This window comes from Coregonus clupeaformis, chromosome 18 (genome assembly GCF_020615455.1).
Source record: "Coregonus clupeaformis isolate EN_2021a chromosome 18, ASM2061545v1, whole genome shotgun sequence".
NCBI lineage: Eukaryota > Metazoa > Chordata > Actinopteri > Salmoniformes > Salmonidae > Coregonus > Coregonus clupeaformis.
The window spans coordinates 5,081,427-5,109,335 of NC_059209.1; the positions used below are offsets into that span (position 1 = coordinate 5,081,427).

Sequence of the window (27,909 nt, forward strand, 5' to 3'; positions counted from 1 at the left end):
TGTTCCCAATAACTTCTTTGTTGTTGTAATATCTCGAACGGACGTGGCTGTTTCACCATTAACGATTCCAGCTTTAATCAGACTGAAAGACAGGCACTCATTTCACTCTCAGGGAAATATGTATATTTTGCAGTGTATAACAGGGTCCTGGTCAATTCAGAATTTAATTGAGAATGGCTCATAAATCCAATTCAATTATTGAATTGTAATTGAAGTAATAAGTAGGATACAGAATTGCAATTTTAATGAAAGGAAATAGAGTTGAAGTCAGTGGAATTAAATTAAATTAAAATGCCTCTTCTGTTCTATAGTTGTAGTCTATACAAATATACATATTGTAAATTAAATATCAAACATTTTGTAATAAACATGCATATAAAATATTGATGAAACAATTGATTTTCAGGACAAACTATTGAAATGAATGATCAAGGAAAACACAACTTGTAGTTATTATATTTCATTAATCACTTAAATGTTGTTCAATATGGGGGGGGGGAAATACTACATTTCCCACAATGCATTAGTTTAACCCTCAAGTTAACCCTGAAGCCTTCAAAAAGAAGACAAACAAATGAAATGGTTGGTGGAAATATAATGGCATATTCTAAGCACTAAGGTTAATAGAGTATATGAACATTGTTTCCAGAGAAAAGTTATATATTCTTTGGTATCTGGAAGTGTGACCTGTCGGATTCAATGAAACTCTCATGTTCTATGACTGAGTGAAATTTATTTGAATTGCACTGAATTAAATTATACTTCCTGTCACGGAAATTTTAATTCTACATCCTGTGGGGTGTGGCCAATTGAATTTGAATTTCAACTAATGAGTTGAATGGGAGTCAATTCCCAAATTCTGAATTGAGCAAAACCCTGGTGTATATAATATCTTATAGTGTTTTTCAATTACATGAATCTATACTGAACAAACATTTATATTAGGAAATCAGTCAATTGAAATAAATTCATTAGGCCCTAATCTATGGATTTCACGATTGGGCAGGGGCACAGCCATGGGTGGGCTTGGGAGGGCATAGGCCCACCTACTGGGGGAGCCAGGCCCAGCCAATCAGAATTAGTTTTTTCCCCACAAAGGGGCTTTATTACAGACAGAAATATTCCTCCATTTCCTCAGCTGTCAGGGTGGCTGGTCTCAGACGATCCCGCTGGTGAAGAAGCCGGATGTGGAGGTCCTGGGCTGGTGAGGTTACACGTGGTCTGCGGTTGTGAGGCCAGTTAGACATACTGCCAAATTCTTGAGAGAAATTTGAGAGAAATAAGCTTTTGGTGCATATGGAACATTTTTGGGATCTTTTGTTTCAGCTCATGAAACATGGGACTAACACTTTACATGTCTGATGATAATATGACAACATGTATGAATTGAACTGTCTTATGAAATATGATAACATGTGTGAATTGACCTGTCTTATGAAATATGACAACATGTATGAATTGACCTGTCTGATGATATGATACCATGTGTCAATTGCATCTTGAATATACTCTACTGTATTCATTTCCATCTAACATGTATTACATGTTTTAGGCTGACTCTCTCTCTCTCTCTCTCTCTCTCTCTCTCTCTCTCTCTCTCTCTCTCTCTCTCTCTCTCTCTCTCTCTCTCTCTCTCTCTCTCTCTCTCTCTCTCTCTCTCTCTCTCTCTCTCTCACAGCACCACATGCCCATGGCTCCACTCCTTCCTCCACCTCCACCTCTTCCCAATCATCACACATTAAAGTGTAATTTCCTGCTGAACCACCTGGATGCCCTAAAGACAAGGATAAGTGTCCTACATAGGTTTCCCTGGTTTTCCCGGAATCCCTGTTGGAGGATTCCCGGAATCAGGAGAGAATACGCAGGAAATCCGGAATCACCTGGAAAACCAGGCAATTTATTGAACGTTCCCGGGAATTTTGCAACCCTACTCCTACGATGAATAACATATATTTTTGATGTATTCTTCATATGTTAAATCAATCCCACAAAGCCACTAAAGGAATCAGAACATTGTTTAATTACAAATACAACCTGTTATTCAACTGGAAACATAAAGAACTAGATAATATCAAAGATGTTGTATCGACTTTATTGCTGGATAAGAATGGCTTCTCTCTCACACCTATTTTGGTTTGGTGTCAGTTTGTCCACTAGAGGGCGACGCACTACTAGAGACAAATAGGGAGGATTCTCCATGGGATGGGATGGGCTGCTGAAAACCAGGAAACTGGAGCGCTCTACCATCAGGCTTCATTACTTTCCAGTCGGCTGTCTGCACCTGTAGTGTCTAAAAATGGACCCATCCAAGGTAAGAAAATTGTTTGAAAAAAAACTGAGTATGCTGTTATTTCGTGGATATATTAGTGGTAAAGTCTCTGGTAAAGTTTGTTGATAGTAAAGTAGGCTACATTGTATCCGTTTCATATTTCACTTCCAGCAACTCGGATGTGCCGGAAAAGAAACTTGCACGATGAAACGCAACAACATGATGTAATAGTTCATAGGCCTACATTAAAATGTCTAGGTTATTATCTAGCTATGAATTCATAACGCAGTAATATCCTATGAATTTATCGCTAGTCCTTTCACGTCATTCGAGGGGTGTGTGTGTGTGTGTGTGTGTGTAGGAGGAATCTGCCTCTGAGAAGGAAAGGAAGCCAGCAGGGGAGGAGAGTGAAGAGCCGTCCAGCAAACTCCTCATGACCTCTACTAGAATGTGAGTGGACATAGAGTATATTATCTATTATCTACCTGGTACAGCCAGGGCCACCCCTCAGAGTGGATATGAGTGAACATAGAGTATATTATCTATTGTCTAAATTGATGGGTCATGTAAAAGAAATGCTATAACCCCCAGCCACATCTTGCTAAGTGGATGGGTCTCTACAGAAGGTGTAAACGGTACAGTGAAATGGTTACTTGCATAGTAGCAATATCAAAAATAGATTGTGTCAATATAAAGGAAAATGAACACGTGTCAATGCCAGTAGAGAAAGAACCAAAGAATATAAAGGATGTACAAGAACAATATCAAGAACCATATCAGTGATACTGGTGATAGATGAGGTAGTTACATGCATACAATCAGGGGTAAAGTGGCTGAGCAGCAGGATAAAACAATTAATAGTAGCAGCAACGTATGGCGTGTGTGTTAGGAGAGAGTCATGTGAATAGAGGCACTGCAGATAGTGCTGATGACTGGGAACTCGCCCCCAGTGATGAACTGGTCCGTCAGAACCACGCATGAACAAGGGAATCAATATTCGGAGAGTCTGTTTCTGTCCTGCCCTTGACTTTGGTGCAGGGCATGTGATGTCCATAGCCTCTTCGACGCAAAACTCCCTGATCTTCTCAAAAATATATGTTCGTCTAGCTGTGTCCAGTCCAGGTGGTGCTTGTACAGGCAGACCATCTATGTGAGGAATGATGTCAGTGTTGCTTAGCAGCTGAGTCCGAACGCTCCTTGTCAACAACAACACCAGGCTCCAGAGCATCGAAGCTGTAAAACAGGAAATAACAACAACAAAATTAGAAGACATTACATCAATTCACCTCCTTAGGTTAGTTAAGAAGAATAACCTCCTACAATACAATGAAGTGCTGGTACTGCTTGATCTGTGGCAGCGACCTGAAGTACGGAGTCAGGTGTTGTTGCCAGCCATAGCACCGTACCATCCTCCAGTACAACCAGCTGTGGGATGTTGACCCGTCACAGTGCTGTCCTTCACAAAACCAGCGATCTCAGATAAAGTGTTTACTCTGGTCATTCTGGCGCGTCTGCTTGATGAGGCCGAAGCACCAGTCGGGGGTGAACTTGGTGTGGCCTGTGATTAGGAAGTGAAGGTCCAGACTGTGGTGGATCATGTGATCAGGAAGTGAAGGTCCAGACTGTGGTGGATCATGTGATCAGGAAGTGAAGGTCCAGACTGTGGTGGAGCTGGTCTGCCAGGCACAATACCAGAGCACAAACGTGTTCTTGTTTTGGCCGCTGCAGTTGTCAGAATTCAGGTCCACACGTGTTTCCCCAACTCTGTAGTTGGTGAAGAAATGGTGCATGTAGTTGTTGACTGCGCTGCTGCCTTTGCTGGATGACATGCCTTCATCAATCAACTAGTTGACTTGTTGTGGTCCTTCACAGCAGACACCAAACAAGCCACACTTGCGAGGAGTTAAAAAGTAGATGGGACCTGGCTGCATAGGGTCAGAAGGATAGTGCACCTGCAAACAACAACAAAAGAGCATTAAGATCAATTAAAATCATTTGTCTCACCCCTGTCAGTCTGTCTTTATACAGCTCAGTGAAAGGCATTTGCCTGCTTCTCATATACAGTACTAGTCAAAAGTTTGGACACACTTACTCATTCCAGGGTTTTTCTTTATTTTTACTATTTTCTACATTGTAGAATAATAGTGAAGACATCAACACTATGAAATAACACATCTGGAATCATGTAGTAACCAAAAAAGTGTTAAACAAATCAAAATGTATTTGAGATTCTTCAAATATCCACCCTTTGCCTTGATGACAGCTTTGCACACTCTGGGCATTCTCTCAACCAGCTTCATGAGGTAGTCACCTGGAATGCATTTCAACAGGTGTGCCTTCTTAAAAGTTAATTTGTGTAATTTATTTCCTTCTTAATGCGTTTGAGCCAATCAGTTGTGTTGTGACAAGGTAGGGGTGGTATACAGAAGATAGTCCTATTTGGTAAAAGACCAAGTCCATATTATATCAAGAACAGCTCAAATAAGCAAAGAGAAACGACAGTCCATCATTACTTTAAGACATAAAGGTCAGTCAATACGGAACATTTCAAGAACTTTGAAAGTTTCTTCAAGTGCAGTCGCAAAAACCATCAAGCGCTATGATGAAACTTCCTCTCATGAGGACCGCCACAGGAAAGGAAGACCCAGAGTTACCTCTGCTGCAGAGGATAAGTTCATTAGAGTTACCAGCCTCAGAAATTGCAGCCCAAATAAATGCTTCACAGAGTTCAAGTAACAGACACATCTCAACATAGCTATAGCCACTGGTAACATTGAATATATGAATCTACTGGTATGGTGCTGGAGAGAAATCAACTTTAAAAGCAGTGAATTGCCCCTCTAACATCTCTTCTATACCTCTATTGCATCATCCTCATGACCTGTGAAATGAATGTAGAACAGTGAGGTGACCACAGCATGTGGTGGTGGTGTAGGGGAACAGAGCAGTGTGTGACTGTTTCCTGTGTCCAGGTGGACCCGGTCTAGAGAGAAGTGTTGTGATCTGGAGGCTGAGATCTCTAGGATGAAGGTGAAGCTGGAGGTGCTGAAGGTAACACTAGTGGTCATGTCTGAGAGGTCAAATGTCATTGTGATCAAACCACATATAGATCACAGCCACATACTGTGTGTGAGTGTGTGTTAAAGTTCCAACTGTAATCTATTTTATGATGATATTGAGAGACCAGTATAAATATTCTAATACGTCTTAACAATATTAATATATTCATGTTCTTTATTTCATATCAGTAGTCAGTTTTTCTATTTCTTCCTCACTGTTGTCACCTTTGTTGTTTTAGAGAATGTTGGCTGTTCCTGTTCTGCTGCTGACCACTCTGGAGGAGATGAACCCACATGAGCTGAAGACATTTCAGTGTTCCCTGACTAGTGGCCTGCTGCCTGACTGTCCTCCCATCCCAGAGAGTCAGCTGGAGAACGCTGACAGACAGGACACAGTGGATCAGATGGTGAAGACATACGGCCCTGAGAGAGCTGTGGAGATCACACTGAGGATCCTGAGGGGGATGAAGCGGGTAGACCTAGCAGAGAAGTTAGAGACAGATCACAGAGGAGGTAACAGAACAAAAATGTACATCAATCTATACATCACAATCACAGTTCAGTGGAGGTCTAACCAGAAAGAACATTCAACTGACTTCATAATAACATTCAGCAGGCCTCTCTTTTATCATTTTTATTAATGATGTATCCAGGTGGCCCCATTATGTTTAAACAGCAATCCAACATTCATTATATTCCATACATACAATCACCAATACAGTAGGGAAGATATCACAAACAGATTAGACTTTCTAATCATGGCTGTATATCTCTTCCTGAGCTTCCTAATCTGGAAGATGAACCAGAATGATCTGGCAGAGAAGTTAGAGAGAGATCAGAGAAGTTGGATTGTAGACAAGGACCCTAACTGTCTCTCTATCCCTCCTATCTTCCCCTCTATTTCCCCAGTTTCCCCCTCTTTCTCAGGTACTGCCTCAACCTCTCACCTGTCCTTATTCCCACCGAGGCCCCGATCCGTCCTCTCCCCTGTGGGGTTCCTCCCCCTTTCCTGCCTTCTCTCCAGCTCCTCCTCCTCCTTTGGCTCGTCTATGAACTCCTTGTTGTTAACTTCTCCTGGTAGCTCAGGACAGCTCAGGTCACAGGTAAGAGGACGGTTAGAGAAATGTAGGATCACTTCTACCCTCATATGTTAAAACACCTGTACTCACTGTCATAGTCAGTTCTACAGTTCTACCCTCATATGTTAAAACACCTGTACTCACTGTCATAGTCAGTTCTACCCTCATATGTTAAAACATCTGTACTCACTGTCATAGTCAGTTCTACACTTCTACCCTCATATGTTAAAACACCTGTACTCACTGTCATAGTCACTTCTACCCTCATATGTTAAAACACCTGTACTCACTGTCATAGTCAGTTCTACAGTATGAAATGATACAGTCCACACATACAGTCTAGATAATTAACTAATCTCTCATGTACACTATGAGTGGTGGGGGTCAGACTGCATCCCTACACACATACACATTAGACAAAAAGGCTGTGAATATATTTCTGTATAGCCGTGTATGACTTGTGTGTGTTTGTGTGTGTGTGTGTGTGTGTAGGAGGAAGCTGCCTCTGAGATGGAAAGGAAGCCAGCAGGGGAGGAGAGTGGAGAACTCCCCAGCACCTCTTCTGGAATGTGAGTGAACATAGAGTATATTATCTATTATCTACCTGGTACAGCCAGGGCCACCCCTCAGAGTGGATATGAGTGAACATAGAGTATATTATCTATTATCTACCTGGTACAACCAGGGCCACTCCTCAGAGTGGATATGGAGAAACTAAAAGAATAAGGGAGATTGGAAAATGATGCAAACAATTGAATTGATGGAACCTACAATCTATCTGCAATATCAAAGTTGATTCCCCCCCACCCCCACCCTAAATAAGTACAGTTAGACACCAATGCGCATCCAATCCATCCAACAAGTATAGGTTAATGACAGTAGGCCTATAATTGACTCTTTCCGTTAGAAGTATTCGGTTTTGCAATGGCATGTCTACATTATTTGGGATTTGTGTGCCCATGAGAACATTTTTCACGCCGAAACATAATTAAATATTACTTAGGCATAGTTACACTTACAGTGCATTTTCTGAGATCTCCAAGATCCAGGATTCGTACAGGGTTTAAGTTCAATGTTCTATTTCAAATTAAAAATGCTTAGTAATTACAAATAAAACTATAATAAATGTAATTAATGTAAGGAAAGAAAGGTAGTGTTTTATGTCACATGATCTATGAAGATTCCGAGTATTAATTAATTATGGACAACTCATGAACTAGGGTGTAAACATGTTTTGATTCAACTCATGTATTATATTGAATGTAGACTACCTGTTCTGAGTGTGTTCATGTGTGTAAAATTGCTTCGTCTGAGAGTGTAGGCTACTGGTAGTGGTTTAGGTCTAGTGCAGGGTAAACTTAAGGAAAGGAAGTTGACCCACCTTTTTCAGAAAAATGCATTGAAAGTATAGGGAGCGTTACTTTTTTCACCGCACTGGTAGAACAGTGAAGTGACCACAGCATGTGGTGGTGGTGTAGGGGAACAGAGCAGTGTGTGACTGTTTCCTGTGTTCAGTTTGACCCGGTCTGAGGAGGAGTGTCGTCGTCTGGAGACTGAGATCTCTAGGCTGGAGGATTATCTGAGGTTCATGAAGGTAACACTAGTGGTCATGTCTGAGAGGTCAAATGTCATTGTGATCACACCACATATAGATCACAGCCACATACTGTGTGTGTGTGTGTGTGTTAAAGTTCCAACTGTAATATATTTTATGATGATATTGAGAGACCAGTATAAATATTCTAGTATGTCTTAACAATATTAATATATTCATGTTCTTTATTTTATATCAGTAGTCAGTTTTTCTATTCCTTCCTCACTGTTGTTATCTTTGTTATTTTAGAGACCCTCCATGTTGGATGTTCCAGCTCTGCTGCTGACCACTCTGGAGGAGCTCACTGGAGAACAGCTGAAGACATTTCAGTCTAAACTGACTAGTGGCTGGATGTTAGGCTTTCCTCTCCATCCCAGAGTGTCAGCTGGAGAACGCTGACAGACAGGACACAGGGGATCAGATGGTGAAGTCATACGGCCCTGAGAGAGCTGTGGGGAAAACACTGTGGATCCTGAGGGGGATGGACCAGAATGATCTGGCAGAGAAGTTAGAGACATATTACAGACACATAAGAGGTAACACCGTAAAACTGTGTTAAGAAAAATGTATCATAAACATTCCTTCAAACAAAGACAACGTGATTTAAATGAATAATTGTTGATGAACAGGACAATGTAATACGACAATTATACTGTTATCTCTCTTCACTTCCTCTTCTATACCTGTATCTACCACAGAAACATGGTGGAGCAACTCATCAGATGCTGACATTGATGAATTTCTATGTCTTCGGAGGAAGTGGCATAGGGCACTGGTAATGAAGGTAAGACTAGTAGCCATGTCTGAGAGGTCAAATGTGATTGCGAACAAACCACATATAGATCACAGCCACATGCAGTCTGAAGTGTGTGTTAGTGAGTGCTCACTGTCATAGTCAGTTCTACCCTCATATGTTAAAACACCTGTACTCACTGTCATAGTCAGTTCTACCCTCATATGTTAAAACACCTGTACTCACTGTCATAGTCAGTTCTACACTTCTACCCTCATATGTTAAAACACCTGTACTCACTGTCATAGTCAGTTCTACACTTCTACCCTCATATGTTAAAACATCTGTACTCACTGTCATAGTCAGTTCTACAGTATGAAATGATACAGTCCACACATACAGTCTAGATAATTAACTAGTCTGTCAGGTAAACTATGAGTGGTGGGGGTCAGACTGCATCCCTACACACACACACACACCATTAGACATAAAAGCTGTGAATATATTTCTGTGTGTGTGTGTGTAGGAGGGAGCTGCCTTTGAGATGGAACAGAAGCCAGTAGGGAAGGAGAGTGAAGAGCCGTCCAGCAAACTCCTCATGACCTCTTCTGGAATGTGAGTGAACATAGAGTATATTATCTATTATCTACCTGGTACAGCCAGGGCCACCCCTCAGAGTGGATATGAGTGGACATAGAGTATATTATCTATTATCTACCTGGTACAGCCAGGGCCACCCCTCAGAGTGGATATGAGTGGACATAGAGTATATTATCTATTATCTACCTGGTACAGCCAGGGCCACCCCTCAGAGTGGATATGAGTGGACATAGAGTATATTATCTATTATCTACCTGGTACAGCCAGGGCCACCCTCAGAGTGGATATGAGTGAACATAGAGTATATTATCTATTATCTACCTGGTACAGCCAGGGCCACCCTCAGAGTGGATATGAGTGAACATAGAGTATATTATCTATTATCTACCTGGTACAGCCAGGGCCACCCCTCAGAGTGGATATGAGTGGACATAGAGTATATTATCTATTATCTACCTGGTACAGCCAGGGCCACCCCTCAGAGTGGATATGAGTGAACATAGAGTATATTATCTATTATCTACCTGGTACAGCCAGGGCCACCCCTCAGAGTGGATATGAGTGAACATAGAGTATATTATCTATTATCTACCTGGTACAGCCAGGGCCACACCTCAGAGTGGATATGAGTGGACATAGAGTATATTATCTATTATCTACCTGGTACAGCCAGGGCCACCCCCTCAGAGTGGATATGAGTGAACATAGAGTATATTATCTATTATCTACCTGGTACAGCCAGGGCCACCCCTCAGAGTGGATATGAGTGAACATAGAGTATATTATCTATTATCTACCTGGTACAGCCAGGGCCACCCCTCAGAGTGGATATGAGTGAACATAGAGTATATTATCTATTATCTACCTGGTACAGCCAGGGCCACCCCTCAGAGTGGATATGAGTGAACATAGAGTATATTATCTATTATCTACCTGGTACAGCCAGGGCCACCCCTCAGAGTGGCCATAGAATATATGTGACCAACCGCCTTGATTCGATGTAGCAAAATTAGAAATTGTGTTTTTTACATTGGATAAAAGCAGAGACACAAAACTATAAAATGGTATATCATACACTGCATTTAAGGAACAATGGGAAAGTAATTCTGCTTTGAAAGTTGATAAACCTGTATCCCCACTTTTGAGAAAATGGCCCATGAATGTTTTGGGACACCTACTGGAGAGCTCTTCTTTGTCTACACTCATTCAGCATTGTTCACACCCTCCTAAGCCCCACCCATCTCTTTAAGGATTCACATGTGAGGTCATGTGCTAAACAGTGAGTAGTGTAGTATAGATTAAGACTAAAAGTGGTAAAAGTAGTAGCCTACAATAAGGAACAATTCCAGGTTAACATGAAGTGACCAGATAGAAAATATTTTATGAGTATTAAATGACGCTTACCCAGACACACTTGTCTAAATTGATGGGTCATGTGAAAGAAATGCTATAACCCCCAGCCACATCTTGCTAAGTGGATGGGTCTCTACAGAAGGTGTAAACGGTATAGCGAAATGGTTACTTGCATAGTAGCAATATTAAAAATAGATTGTGTCAATATAAAGGAAAATGAACAAGTGTCAATGCCAGTAGAGAAAGAACCAAATAATATAAAGGATGTACAAGAACAATATCAAGAACCATATCAGTGATACTGGTGATAGATGAGGTAGTTACATGCATACAATCAGGGGTAAAGTGGCTGAGCAGCAGGATACATTTTTTTATAGTAGCAGCAACGTATGGCGTGTGTGTTAGGAGAGAGTCATGTGAATAGAGGCACAGCAGATAGTGCTGATGACTGGGAACTCGCCCCCAGTGATGAACTGGTCCGTCAGAACCACGCATGAACAAGGGAATCTATATTCGGAGAGTCTGTTTCTGTCCTGCCCTTGACTTTGGTGCAGGGCATGTGATGTCCATAGCCTCTTCGTCGCAAAACTCCCTGATCTTCTCAAAAAGATAAGTTTGTCTAGCTGTGTCCAGTCCAGGTGGTGCTTGTACAGGCAGACCATCTATGTGAGGAATGATGTCAGTGTTGCTTAGCAGCTGAGTCCGAACGCTCCTTGACAACAACAGCACCAGGCTCCAGAGCATTGAAGCTGTAAAACAGGAAGTAACAACAACAAAATTAGAAGACATTACAACCTTGCATAACATCAATTCACCTCCTAAGGTTAGATAAGAAGAATAACCTCCTACAATACAATGAAGTGCTGGTACTGCTTGATCTGTGGCAGCGACCTGAAGTACGGAGTCAGGTGTTGTTGCCAGCCAATTAAGTTCTTGCCTAGCAACAGACAGTATCCATGTTTAATCCTGACTCCATGTTCGTCATTTTGTGATTAACTTTCTTTATCTCATAGCTTTCCACCAGCACCCTTCCATCCTCCAGTACAACTAGTTGACCCGTCACAGTGCTGTCCTTCACAACACCAGCAATCTCAGACAAAGTGTTTAGTCTGGTCATTCAGGCGGGTCTGCTTGATGAGGCCGAAGCACCAGTCGGGGGTGCACTTGGTGTGGCCTGTGATCAGGAAGTGAAGGTCCAGACTGTGGTGGATCATGTGATCAGGAAGTGAAGGTCCAGACTGTGTTGGAGCTGGTCCGTCAGGCACAATACCAGAGCACAAACTTGTTCTTGTTTTGGCCACTGCAGTTGTCATAATTCAGGTCCACACGTGTTTCCCCAACTCTGTAGTTGGTGAAGAAATGGTGCATGTAGTTGTTGACTGCACTGCTGCCTTTGCTGGATGACATGCCTTCATCAATCAACTAGTTGACTTGTTGTGGTCCTTCACAGCAGACACCAAACAAGCCACACTTGCGAGGAGTTAAAAAGTAGATGGGACCTGGCTGAATAGGGTCAGAAGGATAGTGCACCTGCAAACAACAACAGAAGAGCATTAAGATCAATTAAAATCATTTGTCTCACCCCTGTCAGTCTGTCTTTATACAGCTCAGTGAAAGGCATTTGCCTGCTTCCCATATACAGTACTAGTCAAAAGTTTGGACACACCTACTCATTCTATGGTTTTTCTTTATTGTTGCTATTTTCTACATTGTAGAATAATAGTGAAGACATCAAAACTATGAAATAACACATATGGAATCATGTAGTAACCAAAAAAGTGTTAAACAAATCAAAATATATTTTATATTTGAGATTCAAATAGCCACTCTTTGCCTTGATGACAGCTTTGCACACTCTTGGCATTCTCTCAACCAGCTTCATGAGGTAGTCACCTGGAATGCATTTCAATTAACAGGTGTGCCTTCTTAAAAGTTAATTTGTGGAATTTATTTCCTTCTTAATGCGTTTGAGCCAATCAGTTGTGTTGTGACAAGGTAGGGGTGGTGTACAGAAGATAGCCCTATTTGGTAAAACCAAGTCCATATTATGGCAAGAACAGCTCAAATAAGCAAAGAGAAACGACAGTCCATCATTACTTTAAGACTATATGGAACATTTCAAGAACTTTGAAAGATTCTTCAAGTACAGTCGCAAAACCATCAAGCGCTATGATGAAACTTCCTCTCATGAGGACAGCCACTGGAAAGGAAGACCCAGAGTTACCTCTGCTGCAGAGGATAAGTTCATTAGAGTTACCAGCCTCAGAAATTGCAGCCCAAATAAATGCTTCACAGAGTTCAAGTAACAGACACATCTCAACATAGCTATAGCCTCTGGTAACATTGAATATATGAGTCTACTGGTATGGTGCTGGAGAGAAATCAACTTTAAAAACAGTGAATTGCCCCTCTAACATCTCTTCTATACCTCTATTTATCCTCATGACCTGTGAAATGAATGCAGAACAGTGAAGTAACCACAGCATGTGGTGGTGGTGTAGGGGAACAGAGCAGTGTGTGACTGTTTCCTGTGTTCAGTTTGACCCTGTATGAGGAGGAGTGTCGTGATCTGGAGGCTGAGATCTCTAGGCTGAAGGAGAAGCTGGAGGTGCTGAAGGTAAGACTAGTGGCCATGTCTATAGTCAATGTGAGAAAACCACATGCAGTAGATCACAATATTCTCTGCAGACACTGCAATCTACAGTGTGTGTGTGTTTGCGTACATATGGGTGTATGTGTTGCAGTCAGAGGCCAACAGGGATGAGCAGTCTGCCAAACTCCCCAGCACCTCTTCTGGAAGGTGAGTGGACATAATACGATGAAATGAGTCTAATATTAACAACTCTACCATAACATATTTTATTACATCATCCTCATGACCTGTGAAATGAATGTAGAACAGTGAAGTGACCACAGCATGTGGTGGTGGTGTAGGGGAACAGAGCAGTGTGTGACTGTTTCCTGTGTCCAGTTTGACCCGGTCTGAGGAGGAGTGTCGTCGTCTGGAGACTGAGATCTCTAGGCTGGAGGATTATCTGAGGTTCATGAAGGTAACACTAGTGGTCATGTCTGAGAGGTCAAATGTCATTGTGATCAAACCACATATAGATCACAGACACATACTGTGTGTGTGTGTGTGTGTGTGTTAAAGTTCCAACTGTAATCTATTTTATGATGATATTGAGAGACCAGTATAAATATTCTAATACGTCTTAACAATATTAATATATTCATGTTATTTATTTTATATCAGTAGTCAGTTTTTCTATTCCTTCCTCACTGTTGTTATATTTGTTGTTTTAGATAATTTTGGATGTTGCAGTTCTGCTGCTGACAACTCTGGGAAAGCTCACTGAAGAACAGCTGAAGACATTTCAGTCTAAACTGACTAGTGTCCAGCTGCTTGGCTTTCCTCCCATCCCAGAGAGCCAGCTGGAGAACGCTGACAGACAGGACATAGTGGGTCAGATGTTGAAGAGATACGGCCCTGAGAGTGCTGTGGGGAAAACACAGAGGATCCTGAGGGGGATGGACCAGAATGATCTGGCAAATAAGTTAAAGAGAGATTACAATAGAGGTAACGTAGCAAGAATGTACATCGATCTATACATCACAATCACAGTTCAGTGTAGGTCTAATCAGAAAGAACATTCAACTGACTTCATAAAAAACATTCAGCAGACCTCTCTTTTAACATTTTTATTCATGATGTATCCAGGTGACCCCATTATGTTTAAACAGCAATCCAACATTCATTATATTCCATACATACAATCACCAATACAGTAGGGAAGATATCACAAACAGATTAGACTTTCTAATCATGGCTGTATATCTCTTCCTGAGCTGCCTAATCTGGAAAACGAACCAGAATGATCTGGTAGAGAAGTTAGAGAGAGATCAGAGAAGTAGGATTGCAGACAAGGACCCTAACTGTCTCTCTATCCCCCTCTCTATCTTCCCCTCTATTTCCCCTATTTCCCCTCTTTCCAGCTCTGCTGCTGGCCACTCTGGAGGAGCTCACTGAAGAACAGCTGAAGACATTTCAGTCTAACCTGACTAGTTGCAAGCCGTTTTGGCTTTCCTCCCATCCCAGAGAGCCAGCTGGAGACAGCTGACAGACAGGTCATAGTGGGTCAGATGGTGAAGAGATACGGCTCTGAGAGAGCTGTGGGAAAACACGGAGGATCCTGAGGGGATGGACCAGAATGATCTGGCAGAGAAGTTAGAGTTAGATTACAGACACAGAAGAGGGTAACTTACCGTAAAACTGTGTTAAGAAAAATGTATCATAAACGTTCCTTCAAACAAAGACAACGTGATTTAAATGAATAATTGTTGATGAACAGGACAATGTAATACGACAATTATACTGTTATCTCTCTTCACTTCCTCTTCTATACCTGTATCTACCACAGAAACATGGTGGAGCAACTCATCAGATGCTGACAGTGATGAAGAGAGTGAAAATAAACTTTATTGGAGGAAGTGGCATAGGGCACTGGTAATGAAGGTAAGACTAGTAGCCATGTCTGAGAGGTCAAATGTCATTGCGAACAAACCACATATAGATCACAGCCACATGCAGTCTGAAGTGTGTGTTAGTGAGTGCTCACTGTCATAGTCAGTTCTACCCTCATATGTTAAAACACCTGTACTCACTGTCATAGTCAGTTCTACAGTATGAAATGATACAGTCCACACATACAGTCTAGATAATTAACTAATCTCTCATGTACACTATGAGTGGTGGGAGTCAGCACTGGATCCCTACCACACACACAACAACAAAGGCTGTGTGTGTGTGTGTGTGTGTGTGTGTGTGTGTGTGTGTGTGTGTGTGTGTGTGTGTGTGTGTGTGTGTGTGTGTGTGTGTGTGTGTGTGTGTGTGTGTGTGTGTGTGTGTGTGTGTGTGTGTGTGTGTGTGTGTGTGTGTGTGTGTGTGCGTGTGTGTGGAGGAGGAAGCTGCCTCTGAGATGGAAAGGAAGCCAGCAGGGGAGGAGAGTGGAGAACTCCCCAGCACCTCTTCTGGAATGTGAGTGAACATAGAGTATATTATCTATTATCTACCTGGTACAGCCAGGGCCACCCCCTCAGAGTGGATATGAGTGGACATAGAGTATATTATCTATTATCTACCTGGTACAGCTAGGGCCACCCCCTCAGAGTGGATATGAGTGGACATAGGGTATATTATCTATTATCTACCTGGTACAGCCAGGGCCACCCCTCAGAGTGGATATGAGTGGACAGGGTATATTATCTATTATCTACCTGGTACAGCCAGGGCCACCCCTCAGAGTGGATAGTGAGTGGACATAGGAGTATATTATCTATTATCTACCTGGTACAGCCAGGGCCACCCCTCAGAGTGGATATGAGTGAACATTGAAGTATATTATCTGTTATCTACCTGGTACAGCCAGGGCCACCCCTCAGAGTGGATATGAGTGAACATAGAGTATATTATCTATTATCTACCTGGTACAGCCAGGGCCACCCTTCAGAGTGGATATGAGTGGACATAGAGTATATTATCTATTATCTACCTGGTACAGCCAGGGCCACCCCTCAGAGTGGATATGAGTGGATGAACATGCACAGGTATCCTACTTTTTGAAGTGATTTGTTTGACAAGCAGATGAAAGCATCATGACTGGTTGTGTTCATGCCACATGAAAAGTTCTTTGTTTTTACGTTAAATTACATATTTGTATCATTAAAAATAATAGAGACCCCCGTAATTCATACTCTGTACTAGTCTGTTCTCTTCTGGTAAAGAATTGGACTGGCCACTCCTCAGAGCCTGGTTCCTCTCTAGGTTTCTTCCTAGGTTCCTGCCTTTCTATGGAGATATTCCTAGCCACCGTGCTTCTGCCTCTGCATTGCTTGGTGTTTGGGGTTTTAGGCTGGGTTTCTCTATAAGCACTTTGTCACAACTGCTGATATAAAAAGGGCTTTATAAATAAATTTGATTGATTTGCTATAGGCACTGGTAAGATTGAATATATGGAGTCTACTGGTATGGTGCTGTGAGATAATAAACTTTAAAAGCAGTGAATTGTCCTCTAACATCTCTTCTATACCTCTATTTATCCTCAAGGCCTGTGAAATAAATGTAGAACAGTGAAGGTGACCACAGCATGTGGTGGTGGTGTAGGGGAACAGAGCAGTGTGTGACTGTTTCCTGTGTTCAGTTGACCCTGTCTGGAGAGAATCATCGTCGTCTGAAGACTGAGATCTCTAGGATGAAGGAGAATCTGAGGTTCATGAAGGTAACACTAGTGGTCATGTCTGAGCGGTCAAATGTCATTTGTGAACTAACCCCATAAAGATCACAGCCACATACTGTGTGTGTGAGAGTGTATGTGTGAGAGTGTGTGTGTGTGTTAGAGATTGAGATATTGTGAGACCAGTAGAATGATTCTAGTATGTCCTACCAATATTAATATATTAATGTTCTTTATTTTATATCAGTAGTCAGTATTTCTATTCTCTTCCTTATATCTTATCATCTTTGTTATTTTAGAGACCCTCCATGTTGGATGTTCCATCTCTGCTGCTGACCACTCTGGAGGAGCTCACTGAAGAACAGCTGAAGACATTTCAGTCTGACCTGACTATTGGCTGGATGTTACACATTCCTCCCATCCCAGAGAGCCAGCTGGAGAACGCTGACAGACAGGACACAGTGGATCAGATGGTGAAGAGATACGGCCCTGAGAGAGCAGTGGAGATCACACTGAACACAATGAGGAAGATGGACCTGGGTGATCTGGCAGAGAAGTTAGAGAGAGATCACAGAGGAGGTAATTACAGGTGTTGTTCATAGTCAGGATGTTGAGTGTTTCAAAAAAAGAGTCCCAGCTTCTTTACTATTTTGTTTTATAACATATAAATGAGGATACAACATTTATGTCCCCTTTTGATAACACATCTCAGAAACGCAGGTAACACCTCTATAAACGGTCAATATAGAGTTTGTCATTTCAACTGTTTTCTCCTCAGTCCTCCAGGCCACCCAAAAAACTTTGAAGGAAATGCCAAGTTCCTCATCTCATAGTCCTCCTAGAACCCCAGGTAAGAGTGAAGGAGATGGTCCTACAGATGTAGGATCTTCATTTGATCACTCTTTTGTTGCTGAGAATTTTAGTATACGGCAGGAAATGCAAACTTGTCGTGTTTGGAGTTTTTAAACGTTTTCTGAAGTTTGTATTTTCCGTACTGAATTGACCTAACGAAAAAATGTATCAACCCCCTACAAAAATGTCAATGAATTTAATATACATAATAGTTCACTTTCCTGTTGCTGCAGGATTATTTTCCCTGCTGACAAACTGGCTCAAATGAAGATCCTACATCTGTATTTAACACAAAGACAACTTTAAAACCAATAACTAACTAAATTAGATATATCACTATTTCTGTGCAGATTCTCCTCTTCTCCTGGAACTCAATGAAAGCATTGTTGGACAGGCCTTCACCTTGCCATCAGCGACTGATGAGAACCAGAGCCTGTGTACACTGACCCTCCCATGGTAAGACCTTCTGGAGAGAGAGACAAGTTGAATATGTTTCTATTAAACTACTCTTCAAAACCTTTAAAATCTATTGTTTTTACATTTTAGAGTCTCCTGAAAACTTTGAACCAGAAATCTACGATCGTGAGGGCAAGGGAGCATACAGGTAACTCAGTATTATTTTACTTGTTTTCTCATGAATAGTTTGTAAGGACAATGCCTCATTTTTCAAATCATATTCAGGGAATGTAATTAAAATGTCATTCTTCATCATTGTTTGTTCTACAGGTTCCAGTGCCCCAGTGCAGGTCTGTTCCAGTGCAGTATAACAGGCCTGGTGTTTAGGATGGAGGGAGAGGGAGAGGTGCTCTATAGGACAGTCCCCTGGAACAGGAGGCTTCTAGCCCAGAGTGGCAAGAGACCTGCAGGACCCCTGTTCAAGTTTACATGCCTTAAGGGGTCTGTCTGCCAACTACACCTCCCACACTGTCAGATTCATTCTGGTGAGTATTTTCATGAATGGCCTAAACAAGAATGTAAATTAATTTGTTCATTGCCTCATTTGTCATTGCTGTTGTAGTATATCAGAGAAAGCACAATGTTCTCTTTTGGGAGATTCTCAATTGGAAAAAGTCTGCCTAAAAATAGTAGTAATAATAATAATAGTAGTAATAATAGTAATAGTCGTCATAGTAATAATAATAATATTAGTAATATATGGCCATTTAGCAGACTTACAGTCATGCGTGGATATTATCCCCGACTCCTCCAATCCTCCTTTCCTCCGAAAACCCAAAAGTGGCCATATGTAGGAGAGTGTCAATTTGTTAAAAGGTGAACGGAGATAATGATCATAGTAATAATAATCATAGTAATAATAGTAGTAATAATAGCAATAATAATATTGATAATAGTAATAATAGTATTAATAATATGGAGAACGGAAGATGCTCAGGTCTATCCTCCTGCGGAATCAGCCCTTTTAAACAGCTGTTGTTTTCTCATAAGAGAGAAGCATGCCTATCTTATAAAAACAATACTTCTCCTTTTATCTATAAAACGTCTAGCACAACTAACTACATTTCCTTTTACCACTTTACACATGTAATCTGGGATTCCACCCCTGTAAATGTCATTTGCCTGATAACGCGCTAGTGGAGGAGAGTCTCGTTTCATACAAGCGCATTTGTTTCCACATTTCCTCTCTTCGCCTCCTCTAACCTTTGACCTTTTTCCAAAGGAGGCAAGGAGAGTATGCGAGGAATTGAGGAAATCCAATTGAGATTCTGTTTCTTTCCTAGAGGGTGGATGTGACTTCCTGTCTGTAGCCCATGTGACTGATGATGACAAAGTGGAGTTTATCCATCCTCTTGAGATAACAGATACACATGTCATAATAAACATCACTGGATTCTCTGCTTATGGTGATGTCACGGATCATGATGCTCCCATCTCACCTATCCACGGGCTTGTGTTGTTATTCCACCAACTGTTTGTCCCTGAAGAGAGGTCCATCCTGAATGTGTTGTTGCTTCCCAGAAATGTTGTGATCAGGGAGGTAAGCATAACTAAGATTTCAAACCCCACTTCTATCTGGCTAGAATTCCATCAAGCTGACAGTGTCAAACACACAACATAGAAAAATAACATTTTCTCTGTGCCACAAGAATGCATGTTAATATAGTTGTTGACACCAAACCAGAATCAAATAATTCTGACAAATTACTTGCTGAGTGCTTGATTTAGCTTGGAGTTTGCACAACGTGTATTTTTATTGAAGCACAATTTATCTGTCCATTGTTGATTCTCAAGGTGCAGGATGTGAGGGAAGACAAGGAATGGATACAAAGAGACCTTGATTGAAACAACTCCTCACTGCAATCTAACCCCGAACAAAACATACATCCTCTCCACAAATATTACACATGGATATAGGATCAACCCAACAGTAATATCTATAAGCCATAAAGAGATTACAACTTTAGATATTTATTTAGCTTTGACCTCAGCATATTCACATTACATGTAAGATCGTAGATACTGACTCTTGCTTTTTGTGTTCCAGACAGCAGAATTTGTGGTTTTCCAGTCCGATGAAAACTACTTCCCCACATTTCAGTTGTTCTTAGAAACTGTTGTTAAAGAGTTTGAACTTCTTCTGAAAGAAAAGGGCAGTACTGAAAATGTATGGAACGGACTTGTCTGGTTGCCAGGTAACAGACATTCAGAGCTCAAATCCAATCAAATGAAGTCAGACCTGTTGTACTGTTACATGTTTTTAGTTCTCTTACAGCGTTATTGTTATTGAACTATGATGTCATTATATCATATGATTATGGTTGGTTATAATGAATATACCTTTTATCAGATAGTAAAACACCATCTCTTTTCATCCACAGCCTCACCAACAGATGTCACCTCTACAGGTACTGTTGACCTTCCACTGACATTCACCATCAATATAAACCTCTCAATAACAAACTAGAGATTCATCACCATTATAAACCCCTCAATAACAAACTAGATTCGTCACCATTATAAACCTCTCAATAACAAACTAGATTTGTCACCATTATAAGCCTGTCAATAGCAAACTAGAGATTCATCATCATTATAAACCTCACAAAGCCAATAACAAACTAGAGATTCACCACCATTATAAACCTCTCAATAACAAACTAGAGATTCATCACCATTATAAACCTCTCAATAACAAACTAGAGATTCATCACCATTATAAACCTCTCAATAACAAACTAAAGAAAGTTCATCTTAGACAGTATCTTATCATCCTATATAGGATTTTAATACATAGTTTCCCCCTCCCAGTTTCAGCTGTTTCCCTTGCAGCCCCTCCTGCCAACCACTCTACCCTCCCTGGTAGAGGCTTCATCAGAAATCACAGGATGGCTCTAAAGACTCGCCTGGGACTCTTGCAGCCCATTCTCTCGCATCTGGAGTATCACAAAGCTCTGAATGCTGAGGAGAGGGAGGAGGTGGTCAGCAAATCCACCAAGACCCATACTAGTTGAAATCAAACCAGAGTCACGTAATTACAGTGGCTTGCGAAAGTATTCACCCCCCCTAGGCATTTTTCCTATTTTGTTGCCTTACAACCTGGAATTTAAATGGATTTTTGGGGGTTTGTGTCATTTGATTTACACAACATGCCTACCACTTTGAAGATGCAAAATATTTTTATACAAACAAGAAATAAGACCAAAGAAAACAGAAAACTTGAGCGTGCATAACTATTCACCCCTCCAAAATCAATACTTTGTAGAGCCACCTTTTTGCAGAAATTACAGCTGCAAGTCTCTTGGGGTATGTCTCTATAAGCTTGGCACATCTAGCCACTGGGATTTTTGCCCATTCTTCAAAGGCCAAACTGCTCCAGCTCCTTCAAGTTGGATGGGTTCCGCTGGTGTACAGCAATCTTTAGGTTATACCACAGATTCTCAATTGGATTGAGGTATGGGCTTTGACTAGGCCATTCCAAGACATTTAAATGTTTCCCTTTAAACCACTCAAGTGTTGCTTTAGCAGTATGGTTAGGGTCATTGTCCTGCTGGAAGGTGAACCTCCGTTCCAGTCTCAAATCTCTGGAAGACAGAAACAGGTTTCCCTCAAGAATTTCCCTGTTTTTAGCGCCATCCATCATTCCTTCAATTCTGACCAGTTTCCCAGTCCCTGACAATGAAAACATCCCCACAGCATGATGCTGCCACAACCATGCTTCACTGTGGGGATGGTGTTCTCGGGGTGATGAGAGGTGTTGGGTTTGCGCCAGACCTAGAGTTTTCCTTGATGGCCAAAAAGCTCAATTTTAGTCTCATCTGACCAGAGTACCTTCTTCCATATGTTTGGGGATTCTCCCACATGGCTTTTGGCGAACACCAAACGTGTTTGCTTATTTTTTTCTTTAAGCAATGGCTTTTTTCTGGCCACTCTTCTGTAAAGCCCAGCTCTGTGGAGTGTTTGGCTTAAAGTGGTCCTATGGACAGATACTCCAATTTCCGCTGTGGAGCTTTGCAGCTCCTTCAGGGTTATCTTTGAGTCTCTTTGTTGCCTCTCTGATTAATGCCCTCCTTGCCTGGTCCGTGAGTTTTGGTGGGTGGCCCTCTCTTGGCAGGTTTGTTGTGGTGTCATATTCTTTCCATTTTTAATAATGGATTTAATGGTGCTTAGTGGGATGTTCAAAGTTTCTGATATTTTTTATAACCCAACCCTGATCTGTACTTCTCCACAACTTTGTCCCTGACCTGTTTGGAGAGCTCCTTGGTCTTCATGGTGCCGCTTGCTTGGTGGTGCCCCCCTTACTTAGTGGTGTTGCAGACTCTGGGGCCTTTCAGAACAGGTGTATATACTGAGATCATGTGACAGATCATGTGACACTAGAACACACTGTACAACTCCTCGGCCGCTGGTCCTCTCAAGCCTATCATTCATACATCCGTTCTGACATCAACAACATCAGGACAGCCCATAACATGTCATCTCTAAGAACCTGCATTAACTCAGGCACAGTCCTCCAGTCTCTGCCTCATTTCACGGACAACATCTACCTCACGCACCGTATCCTACCCAACCAGCCAAAGAGGATTGGCTCCCCAGCTGATCCTGGTTCCTCTCAAGGTTTCTCTTCCTTTAAAGGAGTTTATTTTCTTTTCTTGCCACCATCGCTTCTGCTTGCTCCTGGGGTCTAAGGTTGGCTCACTCTGTGGGCAATTTCGTCCATACACCTTTACTACCTCAAGCGATATCACCAACCATTCAGCACCTGCAGTCCAGAACAGCTCCCTTCCTCTCCAGGATCCGACAGGAGAGTTGTCTTCACCACAGCAGCCTAACTACCACGTCCTGACGGTGTAGTCTACCTGAGGCTCCAAGCCAAACCATACAGAGTCAACCCCTCCGCATCCCTCCTCTGAGGCCTCTGCTTCATCCGGTCCATTCTCATTTCCTGAATCCACGTTCTCACATCCATTCTCATTTCCTGAATCCACGTTCGCACATCCATTCCATTTCCTCAATAAATATTCTAAACCCATTTAATGTCTGATCCTTAAACTGGTGAATACTGTAGCCTTACGTAGAGACTCAATACAAGACCCTGATATGACCTATTTACCATAAACAATGTCTGGTTAAAGGTAAATGTATTCTCATCATTTTATTGGTTTTGCTCTTTCATACACAGCCACGCCACCAAGGGATGACTCAGCAGGTAAATGGCTTACATCAAGGGTTTCACTTAGTAGTTGGCTGAAAGTTATTGAATTAAAACCTTTACTGATCTACTATGCCGGTATATGGATATTCATATTGATCGTAGTCTTTACATTCTTTAATATATATTGTTTTTGTGTGGAGAGTGAGCTTGGGGAAAAGTTTGATTAAACATTTGATTTAACAGTGGTCCACACGTTTTACAATTTGACCAGCTAGGCATTCCGTATGATAGAGGGATGGTCATTATTTTGCATAGTCAGCTATGACAGGAATGAAATCACAGGAATGGGGAAAACATGAGACTAAAATAGATACTCATTTTCTTATCTTACCTCCACTCTAGTGACAACGAGGACTACTGTTCAAGATCGGATTCTAGAGACACTGGAGGGACTGGACAAAAAAGAGCTGAAGAAATTTCAGTGGCACCTGACCCATTTAAAGAGTGTGAACGGCATCACTCACATCCAGAAGAGCGAACTGGAGAAGGCTGAAAGGCACGACATAGTGGATAAGATGGTGCAGCGCTACGGCCCTGAGGAAACTCTGAAGATCTCAGGGAACATCCTGACAAAGATTCACCGCAACAATCTCTCTGAGATGTTACAGAATAATCACTGAGGAGTTTAAAGATGACCAGCAGCAGCCATACCACCCTGCAGCCAATCACTGCTTTGCTTAAGGGAAACCTGCACTAACTGAAAGTCTTTATTAGTTTTAAAGTTCTTTAGCAGCAGCAGAGGTCTCATTAAACGTGAGGTCATCTACCAGACAACCTACAGTGGGGGAAAAAAGTATTTAGTCAGCCACCAATTGTGCAAGTTCTCCCACTTAAAAAGATGAGAGAGGCCTGTAATTTTCATCATAGGTACACGTCAACTATGACAGACAAATTGAGAAGAAAAAAATCCAGAAAATCACATTGTAGGATTTTTTAGGAATTTATTTGCAAATTATGGTGGAAAATAAGTATTTGGTCACCTACAAACAAGCAAGATTTCTGGTTCTGTAAATTCTTCTTTAAGAGGCTCCTCTGTCCTCCACTCGTTACCTGTATTAATGGCACCTGTTTGAACTTGTTATCAGTATAAAAGACACCTGTCCACAACCTCAAACAGTCACACTCCAAACTCCACTATGGCCAAGACCAAAGAGCTGTCAAAGGACACCAGAAACAAAATTGTAGACCTGCACCAGGCTGGGAAGACTGAATCTGCAATAGGTAAGCAGCTTGGTTTGAAGAAATCAACTGTGGGAGCAATTATTAGGAAATGGAAGACAAACAAGACCACTGATAATCTCCCTCGATCTGGGGCTCCATGCAAGATCTCACCCCGTGGGGTCAAAATGAGCAAAAATCCCAGAACCACACGGGGGGACCTAGTGAATGACCTGCAGAGAGCTGGGACCAAAGTAACAAAGCCTACCATCAGTAACACACTACGCCGCGAGGACTCAAATCCTGCAGTGCCAGACGTGTCCCCCTGCTTAAGCCAGTACATGTCCAGGCCCGTCTGAAGTTTGCTAGAGTGCATTTGGATGATCCAGAAGAGGATTGGGGAGAATGTCATATGGTCAGATGAAACCAAAATAGAACTTTTTTGGTAAAAACTCAACTCAGTTGTGTTTGGAGGAAAAAGAATGCTGAGTTGCATCCAAAGAACACCATACCTACTGTGAAGCATAGGGGTGGAAACATCATGCTTTGGGGGCTGTTTTTTCTGCAAAGGGACTAGGACGACTGATCCGTGTAAAGGAAAGAATGAATGGGGCCATGTATCGTGAGATTTTGAGTGAAAACCTCCTTCCATCAGCAAGGGCATTGAAGATGAAAGGTGGCTGGGTCTTTCAGCATGACAATGATCCCAAACACACCGCCCGGGCAACAAAGGAGTGGCTTCGTAGAAGCATTTCAAGGTCCTGGAGTGGCCTAGCCAGTCTCCAGATCTCAACCCCATAGAAAATCTTTGGAGGGGAGTTGAAAGTCTGTGTTGCCCAGCGACAGCCCCAAAACATCACTGCTCTAGAGGAGATCTGCATGGAGGAATGGGCCAAAATACCAGCAACAGTGTGTGAAAACCTTGTGAAGACTTACAGAAAACGTTTGACCTGTGTCATTGCCAACAAAGGGTATATAACAAAGTATTGAGGAACTTTTGTTATTGACCAAATACTTATTTTCCACCATAATTTGCAAATAAATTCAGTAAAAATCCTACAATGTGATTTTCTGGGAAAAAAAATCTCATTTTGTCTGTCATAGTTGACGTGTACCTATGATGAAAATTACAGGCCTCTCTCATATTATTAAGTGGGAGAACTTGCACAATTGGTGGCTGACTAAATACTTTTTTCCCCCACTGTACCTGTGTTACTCTGGTACACTAGCTGCAGACTACAAGATCAGGGACTGTTTTTTAATAGACTCCTAATATGATGGAGGAATATTTTTATATATTTTCATGTATTATATATTTTATGTAGTATTGAATGTATGTTTACACAATGTATCTGTACATTGAATTTCTATCTGGAACATGGTGAATGTTTAATCCTCTTGGACAAATCTCAGGTAACAACTACCAACTGAATTGTACTGTACAGCTATACTGGCTGAACACAAGATCAAGCTATATCTCTGTTTGGATATAGTGTATAAGTTTATATAATTGTATTTTAAAGCGCATCCATCTTTTAAAATGTTCATGTCATTATTTTTCAACAATAAGGACTAGTTGTGTAATTTTGGGATTGATAATGAGAACTAGACTCACTCTTGAGATAAGAAATATATATTCTTTATCCCGAAACATTTTTAAGGTTAGGTATGATGTTTTGGCCATATTGGCCTTAATCAGACTGACTCTCAGGAACAAATTTCACTCTCAGGGAAAAACATATTTTATAGTGTATATGGTATAGTGTTTTTTTAATTGGAGTAATCTATTTTTCATTTAAATGTTATTATTCATCCGCACGCACAAATGCATCCCAGTTCTGATCTTTTAATTTCCACTAATTGGTCTTTTGATCAATCACATCAAATATTTTCACATCAGCTCATTTTCAGAGCTGATCTGATTGGTCAAAATACCAACTGGGGGGAGATCTGAATTGGTCTGCCTGTGTTAACATATTCATCAACTCACTGAATATTTCTATGACACATTCTACAAATAAAAAGTAATGGTAATTTCCTGCTGAACCACCAGGGGACGATAGAGTCCAGGATAAGTCTCCGCCTCATCCTCAGTGACCTCCAGCACCACAGGGTTCTCAGTGAGCAGGAGATAGCAGGGTTGGGGTTCCATTTCAATTCAAGTCAATTCAGGAAGTACACTGAAATTCCAATTATCTTCCATGCTTTTCAATGAGGAAAACGTAGAATAGGAATTTGGTTTACTTCCGGAATTGGCTGGAATTTAATTGGAATTGACCAAGAACGAGAAAAGTGAAGGATGTCTTATATTTAACAAGAGGCTAAATATCTATCTATTTGCAACATTGTGAAAGTTTAACAGTCTTGAATGAGCCCCAGGTCTCAGGCAAGGTGACATCACTGTGAGGCTACTGTCTACCAGACAACCTACCTGTGCTACTCTGGTACACTGGCTGCAGACTACAAGATCAGGGACTATGATGTTTTTAATAGTCATAAAATACATTATTTTAAATTACTGAGTATGTTTACATGCACAGTAATATAATTAATAGTAATATATTAATCTGACTATCCAGCATGTAACCATACTCACTGTAGTGCATATGTGAATATGATAATAATATAATAATAATAATATGATGGTATTGTTGAACTTTTTACATTATGTCATTACCTTTATAAACACAATATTCTCTGATGATTTAGTGGAATGAATAGAAAATAATAGGGTACGAGAATAGAACACAACACAATACAACACAACACAATACAACACAATGCAACGCAACACAATACAACACAATACAACACAACACAACACAATGCAACGCAACACAACACAACACAATGCAACGCAACACAATGTATCTAAATACTTGACTAATCCCTGAGCAGGAAGTGTCGGGAGTTGAGGGAGTGAAAAGCAGCAGCAGTACAGTAAATTAAATGACTGAGAAACTCACTGTTATTTTATCATTCAAATGTTACTGAGATTTTACATTTACAGTCGCTCTTTTACATTTAATGAGTGCATACATTATTATTATTATTGAATTTTTTTCATACTGGCCCCCTGTGGGAAACGAACCCACAACCCTGGCGTTGCAAGCGCCATGCTCTACCAACTGAGCTACACGGGACTACGTTAGATATGATCAAGTACGTTAGATAATTACATTTCTAAAGAACAATATGGATAGATAAATAGTGTTTTCCAGTCTTCTATGCAACCTTTCTCTTGTTACTTCTGGATTGTTGAAATTGTTAAATAAAAGTTGAAAGTCGTAGGCTACGAATGTACTGTTTTT

The 27,909-nt window shown here is 41.2% G+C and overlaps 2 protein-coding genes and 2 long non-coding RNA genes across 5 annotated transcripts in view; all 4 read left to right on the plus strand.

Moving 5' to 3' along the window:
• The first annotated feature begins 2,232 nt into the window (after positions 1 to 2,232).
• On the plus strand, positions 2,233 to 8,400 carry LOC121533246 (pyrin-like). Its single transcript, XM_045226750.1, has 8 exons — positions 2,233 to 2,311; positions 2,631 to 2,719; positions 5,242 to 5,320; positions 5,568 to 5,841; positions 6,238 to 6,431; positions 6,900 to 6,976; positions 7,923 to 8,001; positions 8,251 to 8,400. Exons 1-8 carry the CDS (start codon positions 2,297 to 2,299, stop codon positions 8,398 to 8,400), a joined length of 957 nt encoding a protein of 318 aa, XP_045082685.1. The 5' UTR covers positions 2,233 to 2,296.
• A 22-nt stretch (positions 8,401 to 8,422) lies between these two features.
• The window catches only part of LOC121532576, a 215,869-nt gene continuing 196,382 nt past the window's right edge, over positions 8,423 to 27,909 (plus strand). Inside the window, exons 1-2 of the mRNA XM_045226749.1 lie at positions 8,423 to 8,537; positions 15,106 to 15,200. Coding sequence (XP_045082684.1) covers positions 8,423 to 8,537; positions 15,106 to 15,200 — 210 coding nt within the window. The remainder of the gene's footprint in view (positions 8,538 to 15,105; positions 15,201 to 27,909) is intronic.
• On the plus strand, positions 18,317 to 19,588 carry LOC123493059. Of its 2 annotated transcripts, none has more exons than XR_006661950.1 (3): positions 18,317 to 18,373; positions 18,496 to 18,710; positions 19,448 to 19,588. It is a non-coding gene; the product is annotated as an uncharacterized LOC123493059 (long non-coding RNA). The 2 variants fall into 2 exon arrangements; XR_006661949.1 differs by having other exon boundaries at positions 19,509 to 19,588.
• Positions 20,053 to 24,222, plus strand: LOC123493060. The gene is made up of 4 exons (XR_006661951.1): positions 20,053 to 20,420; positions 20,607 to 20,633; positions 23,408 to 23,434; positions 23,783 to 24,222. It is a non-coding gene; the product is annotated as an uncharacterized LOC123493060 (long non-coding RNA).